Here is an 8,259-nt window from a genome sequence, read left to right as displayed (position 1 = left end):
CCTAAATAACTAACCAAATGCTATGCGATGTCAAGGCCCAGATCTGCAGCACGCTACCCCCCACCCTGGACCCCCACCAATATGCCTTTCGGCAAAACAGATCCACCGACAACGCTGTTGCCCCCGCACTCACCTCTGCCCTCACCCACCTGGACAAGAGGAACTCCTACGTGAGGATGCTGTTCGTAGACTACAGTTCAGCATTCAACACCATTGCAGGCTCGACACCATGCTCAGAGACCTAGGCCTTAACCCCGGCCTATGCGACTGGATCCTGGACATCCTGTTGGACCGACGCCAGGTGGTGAGAATGGGCTCAAAGACCTCTAACCCTCAACACAGGAGCCCCCCCCGATGCTGTGTCCTGAGTCCCCTCCTCTCCTCCCTGTACACCCACGAGTGCGTGGCCACGCGTGGCTCCAACTCCAAGTGATTAAATTCACTGACGACACAACAGTGATTGGGCTGATCACCGACGGCGATGAGACAGGAGAACAACTGCTCTCTCAACACTGACAAGGCCGAGTTGGTGGACTTCAAGAAGAAAGGTCGGGAACAGGACCCCATCACCATCAGCGGGTCCGCGGTAGAGAGGGTCAGCGGTTTTAAGTTTCTGTGCGTCCACATCTCCGACGACCTCATCTGGGACGAGCGTACCAAACAGGAGATGAAAAAGGCCACAGCAGTGCCTCTTTCAGCTCAGGCGGCTGAAGAAGTTTGGCATGGGGTCCAAGATCCTTCTACATTGGCACAACCGACAGCATTCTGCGGACAGCTGAATGCATCAGTGGCTTTGAGCTTCCCTCCATCCAGGCTATATACAACAGTGTGTCAGCAAAGCCCAGAGGATCATCAAAGATCCCAGCCACCTCAACCACAGCCTGCTTAAACCGATGCCATCCAAAAGACAAAGCATCTTCCGGAGCCTCAGGGCCAAAACTCAGAGGCTAACCAACAGCTACTTCCCCCAGGCGATCAGGCTCGTAAACAAGCCTATTGTAGACAATTGACATCCTCAAACAAGACTACCTAAACCTTAAGCTCACAGTCACTTTACTCAATATTACCTCTCACACCCACTGCCACCGAGTGCAATACTCATGACATTCTACTTGTACTATTAATTTTATTTTACTATTTGCTATTTACTACTTGTATTTATTTATTCTACTAATATTGTGCTGCAATGTTAGGAACCGAAGCCTAAGAATTTTACTCTCTTACTTAGTATAATGTTACTTGAAACTTGAAACTTTAATTTGAGGTTAATTACCTCAAAGACATGATCACATCAGCCACCCCTTCACAGAGCCTCTAGACCTAGACAAATTATCTGCAAAGACAACACACACACACACACACACACACACACACACACACACAGACACACACACACACACACACACACACACACACACACACACACACACACACACACACACACACACACACATGCCCTCAAAGGGCACATCACCGGCTGATTTGTCACTGAGTAGGTGGATCAATGTGGGATCAGAGAGGTGATGTATTAATGTATTCACAGAGGGGCTGGTAGGATCAGAGAGGTAATGTATTCACAGAGGGGCTGCTAGGGCCCCAGTGTCATCTATTGGCAGGTCTGGGATTTAAACACTTTGCAGTCAGCACTCTCTCCCGCCGCGCATTAATGCAGATAATGCTAAATCAACACCTTTCTGATTACTCGTTAAGTCCTCCCCCATCCCCGGGCCCCCGCATCTTTCGTACAATGAGGGGGTCAAACTTGTCTTTTGAAGACGAGGGATTTCAAAGGGGAAGTGAATATGGAGAGCTAAAAGTCCTGTTTTGACTAGTCAGGTGGGCTGTTGAGGTGAGGAGAGGAAGGTCTAGACTTTACCTCGTGTCACCCTCATTGTTTTTCCGGCAAACTCTATCCAAAGTGGCTGAGGAAACGCTTTTCTGCACCGTTCCCAACGGTCTATGTGGCCTCGGTTTAGCAATGCTATTGGTTTAGGCCAGCCCTGAGTGCTGTGTGAGTGTGAGTGGATGTGCTAGCTCTCTGTTAGTTGCAGCTATAGGTGCTAGTCTAGCCGTTAGATGATGCTGTGTGGTTTCTACACCATTCCCGAGTGCAATACTCATGCTATTTCTATTTTTTTCTATTTTTAAATAATAATAATAATAATAATTCATCACATTTATATAGCGCTTTTCCGAGGCTCAAAGACGTTTTTTAATACCACTATTGCTCAATTTGTCTCTTGTCTTATTTGTCTCTTATAGGCTAACTATTACCACTTTATGTATCTTGCCTTATTTGCCTTATTTTAAAATGTATAACTACTGCCGCTTTCTTTCTCTTGTTGCTGCAATGTTGAGGAACTGAAGCCTAAGAATTTTTCTGTCTCATACTTGTATAATGAGATACAACAATAAACTTGAAACTTGAAACCCAATGCTAGGGGTCTGTCTATGTAGCCACGGTTTAGCAATGCTAATTGGTTTAGCCCAGCCCTGAGTGCTGTGTGTGTGAGTGTGAGAGGATGTGCTAGCTCTCTGTTAGTTGTGGCTATAGGTGGTAGCCTAGTCGTTAGATGATGCAGTGTGTTTGTTTAGCAATACTACCACGTTCGCTGTGACAATGTGTTCTCTGTGACTATGGTTTCGCTGTGACTATACAGGAGTTTGCTGTGGCTTGGTGCTAGCCATAGTAGCGGTAGCCATTTGATGATGCAAACCGTGGCTAGAGGTGTGTGATGATGCTGTGTGCGTTTAGCAATATGCTCGCTCTCTGTTAGCCATGGCTATAGGTGTGCGATGATGCTGTGTGCGTTTAGCCGTGTTAGCCCTGTGTTAGCTGTACGTGCTAATGGATGCACTGAGAAACACTGCCTGCTGTGATGTCAGTGGGGGTGTGATGTCAGTGGGGGTGTGAATTCAGTGGTCAGATGGCCAAGATTCAGCAGGGAGATGTGTTTGTGTGTGTGTGTGTGTGTGTGTGTGTGTGTGGAAGAGAGAGAGTGTGTGAGAGACAGAGAGACAGACAGAGAGAAAGAGTGTTGGTGTGTGAATGTTTGGGTGGACAGGGAATAGCACTGTGAACACTGTCATGAAGTGAGAGCAGACGGAGGGAGGGAGGGTGGGAGACAGGGAGGGAGAGAGAGAGAGCTGGAGAGACAGGGGTCAGGGAACAGAGAGGGAGGGATAGGGGGACTGGTGGCTGGTTGAAAGGCAGAGAGGCTGACTGAAAGAGACAGGGAGGGACAGGGAGAACAAGCAGGAAGACAGGGTACAATGTGTGTGTGTAGTGTGTAGTGTACAGTGTGTAGTGTACAGTGTGTAGTGTGTAGTGTGTAGTGTGTAGTGTGTAGTGTGTAGTCTACAGTGTGTAGTCTACATTATGTAGTGTACAGGGTGTACAGAGTGTAGTGTGTAGTGTGTAGTGTGTAGTGTACAGTATAGAGGAGCAGACACTGGGACTGGGCCAGGGTCCATATGGTCTCCCTATGGGTCTCAGACGGGCTGCCAGTTGGTCCGTTTAACAGGAGACTGGAGGGGAGCACAGCACTGACCAAGCCTGGCCATGGGGGGAGGGAGGGAGGGAGGGAGGAAGGGAGGGAGGGAGGGAGGGAGGGAGGGAGGGAGGAAGAGAGGGAGGGAGGGAGGGATAGAGGGAGGGAGAGAGGGAGAGAGGGAGAGAGGGAGGGAGGGAGGGAGGGAGAGATGTGATGTGTCACAGCACATATGCATAGAGGTGTTATGACCTGGGGTGAGGTGCATGTCTGTGTGCGTGTGTGTGTGTATGCCTGTGTCCGCGTACGAGTGTGTGTGCGTGTATGTGTTTGTGGGTGTTTGTGTGTGTGTGTGTGTCTGTGAATTTATGTGGTGGGAGGGGAGGAGGCGGGTGAGGGCATGACATCACCAGCACCTCTGGGAGAGAGGGAGGGGGAGAGAGGGAGAACAGAGAAGGGAGAACAGAGAGGGAGAGAGAGGACTGAGGCGTACAGGGACGGACACGTTAGGGAGAGAAAGCGAGAACGAGAGAAAAAGGAGGGATGAGACAGGTTAACACAGAGGGTGGAAATGTGATGGATGCGTGAGACCAGGGCGAAGAGAGAAATACAATACTGAGCTATCGAGGGATGGAGGGAGGAGAGGGAGGAGATGGATAGAGAGAAGGAGATAAAGCTACCAGCGAGAGGGGAGAGTTGCAGGGGGCAGAGAGACACAGATGTGCAGATAGCCATCTGTCTAGGATATTGTTCTGTCTCACCCCGTGTCTCTGTCAGGACACTCAGGTGTCTGTGACAATGTTATCTTCTCATTGTTTTCTATCACTCACCCTGACACACACGCACACACACACGCACGCACACACACACACACACACACACACACACACACACACACACACACGCACACACACACACACACACACACACACACACACACACACACACTATCTAGTATAGAATAGTAGGCTATGGTATGGTATTGTATGGTATGGTATGTTATAGAATGGAATGGTATGGTATGGTATGGTATGGTATGGTATGGTATGGTATGGTATGGTATGGTGTAGTATAGAATAGTATAAATGGTATACTATGATCCCACTTTGATGTGGAGCGACTCTGAGAGTGTTTGGACACAGAGTGTCATGTCCCTGTAGCTGTAGCGGAGCGGAGGAGGTCTGATGGGTCGGCCTTGACAACAGCTCCTCATCCCAACGCTGTCTCTCCCTGTCATGTCGCCTTGGCTCCGGCCGGGTGTCTGTGAGTGTGAGTACACACTTATCTCAAGTGCCCTTCCCCGGAGTGGAGTGCACGACGTCCTCCTTCTCAGCCCCAGAAGCGAGGGAGGTACCGAGGCTGAATGAAACTCTCCTCCTCCGTTGAGCCGCTCGGCTCATCCTTCCCTCTCTCTCTCTCTCTCTCTCTCTCTCTCTCTCTCTCTCTCTCTCTCTCTCTCTCTCTCACTCTCACTCTCTCTCTCTAGGATGGGAGAACAAAGGGATGAGAGGGAGAGAGAGAAAGGAGAGGGAGAGAGACGGAGGCAGAGCAGAGAGTGTTTCGGTGATAGCGGGTGTAAAGCTCTGAGGAGGGCGTATCGGGATTTCGACAACAACGAATGTGTGTTTTCTACTGCTCAGCTCAGGCGGCTGCTACTCTGCTGACAAGACTGGGCCCGGGGGAGGCTGGTGGAGGTAGAAATCGGAGGACGGGGGGTTAGATACGGCTCCTAATTTCATTCCATGAATTTACAATGAGCTCGTCCCTCGATTTCTACCTCCACCAGCCTTCCCCTGACTGGGGCTTAATGTGATATTATCGTTAACTGACTGCTTCTGTACAGCGACCTACTGGCCTCCCTCCCTCCCTCCCTCTCTCTCTCTCTCTCTCTCTCTCTCTCTCTCTCTCTCTCTCTCTCTCTCTCTCTCTCTCTCTCTCTCTCTCTCTCTCTCTCTCTCTCTCTCTCTCTCTCTCTCACACACGCTCCCCCTCCCTTGCTCTCTCCCTCTCTCTCTCTCTCTCTCTCTCACTCCATCACTCAAGTTTACAAGCCTGACACGGCCTTTCTCACTGCGATTAATTAAAGATAAACTCCTCCTCAGGAGTCTCCCCTCTCTCTCACCCTCTCTCCCTCCCTCTCTCTCTCCATCTCTCCTTTTCTTTTTTCCCCTGAATCTTTCTGCATCTCTCCTCCACCCCTCCCCACGCCTCTCTCCTGTCTCTCTGGAGTAATTATCACATGAGATGAGGAGGGGAGATGGATGAAGGGATGGCTCTCCCAGGTTGTGTATTTCTCTCTGGGAGGTTTTCACTGGGGGACGATTCATTAGTCCCTGTGTAGCGTGTTGCAGCTAATGCTAGAAGCGCCATCTCACTGTCTATACCTGCTCCTTAGCTAGGCTAGGCTGGCTGGACTGGCTGGGCTTTGTGTGAGTGTGTGTGTGTGTGTTGGGGGATGTGTGTGTGTGTGTGTGTGTGTGTGTGAATGTATGTGTATGTATGTATGTATTATAGAGTGAATGTATATTATATATGTATAAATTGTATAAATATTGTATAAATATAAACATATGCGTTAGGAAATCTATCTATAATTTATTTAGTCAGTCCCACTATACTGGTGGTTTGAGACAATACTTTCCAGTTTCCTAATCCGGTAGACAGGTGTGTGTGTGTGTGTGTGTGTGTGTGTTTGTGTGTGTGTGTGTGTGTGTGTGTGTGTGTGTGTGGAGGAGTGAAGGAGTCTATAATTCATAAACATGTGCGCTTCCCTTTGAAATCTATCCATAATTGATTTAGTCAGTCCCACTGTATTGGTGGTATGGAAACAATATATCTTCCAGTTCCCTTATCCGGTAGATGTGTGTGTGTGTGTATGTGTGTGTGTGTGTGTGTGGGTGTGTGTGTGTATGTGTGTGTGTGTGTGTGTATGTGTGTGTGTGTGTGTGTGTGTGTGTGTGTGTATGTATGTGTGTGTGTGCGTGTGCGCGTGTGCGTGTGCGTGTGTCTGTGTGTGTGAGAGAGAGTGAGAATGAAGGAAAGAGAGAGGGAGGGCAAGATGGAGTGAGTGAACGTGTATGTTTGTGAGAGAGGGGGGCATGGTGCAGTGCAGTGCAAACCGCAGTCTATTTCTTTTCATTCTCTCCATTTCCCTCTCTCTCTCTCTCTCTCTCTCTCTCTCTCTCTCTCTCTCTCTCTCTCTCTCTCCCTCTCTGTTTCAAATGTTCCTCTTGGGTTTTTCTCACCTCTCTTCTCTCCCGCCCTTCCTCTCTGTCTTCATTCTCTCTCTCACCCCCCCCTCTCTTTCTCTTTCTCTCTTCCGACCCCCCTCTCTGTCTTCATTCTCTCTCTCACCCCCCCTCTCTTTCTCCCCCCCCTCTCTTTTTCTCTTTCTCTCTTCCTCCCCCCCCTCTCTCTTTCTCTTTCTCTCTATCACCCCCCCCTCTCCCCCCCCCTTGCTCTTTCTTTCTTACCCCCCCCCTCTCTCTCTTTCTCCCCCCCTCGCTCTTTCTCTTTCTCTCTTACCCCCCCCCCCCTCTCTCTCTCTCTCACCCCCCCCCCCCCCCCCCATCCTTAGCTAGCTTGCTGGTGGGTTGTTTAAGTGAGAGAACGACCTTGCCATCACTGTCTTCATGCTGTATACGCCCCCCAACACATGGAGCGACGGGTTGATACCCCCAACGCAGCCCGACCCTCTACGAAACATCCTCCTTACAAACACAACTACTCCTACGAAGAGAACACTGACCAAAGTACAGAGTTCTGACGTGGTCAACCGCAGTGAGTGGAACGTTCCGCAGGATGCCTCTGTGATCCAAAATGGCCGCCTCTGCACCGTGCACTCCATCAGGGTTGGTTTCAAACAGGACTCTCTTCTTTACTGAGTCGGGTTGTATGGCCGTAGTGACGGTGGTGAGGTGTGTGTGTGAGGCAGGGGAGGCAGGAGAGGCTGGGGAGGTATGCGTGTGGGTTTCATACGGTTCCCCATTCCGTTCCAAAGCGTTACAACGACGCCCGTCTAGGCCTCCCCTGGCGTAAGTGTTGTTCTTGCGTTGCCAGCTCTGCTTCTCTAATGTGCGATATTGTTGAGTATAGTGTTGTACTGTATGGTTAGAGCTGTAGGACTGGTGGGTTAGGTCATGTTGTGGTAATGTTGGTAGAGTGTTATGGTACTGATGTGTTATGGTACTAATATTATGGCAAGGTTGTGGTAATGTTGTGGTAACATTGTGGTAATGTTGTGGTAATGGTGTAGTAATGTTGTGGTAATGGTGTGGTAATGTTGTGGTAATGGTGTGGTAATGTTGTGGTAATGGTGTGGTAATGTTGTGGTAATGTTGTGGTACTGTTGTGGTAATGGTGTGGTAATGTTGTGGTAATGGTGTGGTAATGTTGTGGTAATGTTGTGGTAATGGTATGGTAATGTTGTGGTAATGTTGTGGTAATGGTGTGGTAACGTTGTGGTAATGTTGTGGTAATGGTGTAGTAATGTTGTGGTAATGGTATGGTAATGGTGTAGTAATGTTATGGTAATGTTGTGGTAATGGTGTAGTAATGTTGTGGTAACGTTGTGGTAATGGTATGGTAATGGTATGGTAATGTTGTGGTAATGTTGTGGTAATGGTGTGGTAATGGTGTGGTAATGTTGTGGTAATGGTGTGGTAACGTTGTGGTAATGGTGGAGTAATGTTATGGTAATGGTGTGGTAATGTTGTGGTAATGGTGGAGTAATGTTATGGTAATGGTGGAGTAATGTTATGGTAATGGT

The 8,259-nt window shown here is 49.0% G+C and overlaps 1 protein-coding gene across 1 annotated transcript in view; it reads left to right on the top strand.

Moving 5' to 3' along the window:
• Positions 1 to 481: 481 nt before the first annotated feature.
• grin2aa (glutamate receptor, ionotropic, N-methyl D-aspartate 2A, a) overlaps positions 482 to 8,259 on the top strand; it is a gene marked incomplete at both ends in the record, with an annotated part of 75,280 nt that continues 67,502 nt past the window's right edge. The window contains one exon of the mRNA XM_080523468.1: positions 482 to 715. Within this exon, the coding sequence (XP_080379594.1) occupies positions 482 to 715 (234 nt within the window). The remainder of the gene's footprint in view (positions 716 to 8,259) is intronic.

This window comes from Nansenia antarctica (assembly GCF_963989245.1).
Source record: "Nansenia antarctica genome assembly, chromosome: 2".
NCBI lineage: Eukaryota > Metazoa > Chordata > Actinopteri > Argentiniformes > Microstomatidae > Nansenia > Nansenia antarctica.
The sequence above is the reverse complement of the archived record's forward strand: the minus strand, read 5'-3'. Positions and strand labels throughout refer to the sequence as shown.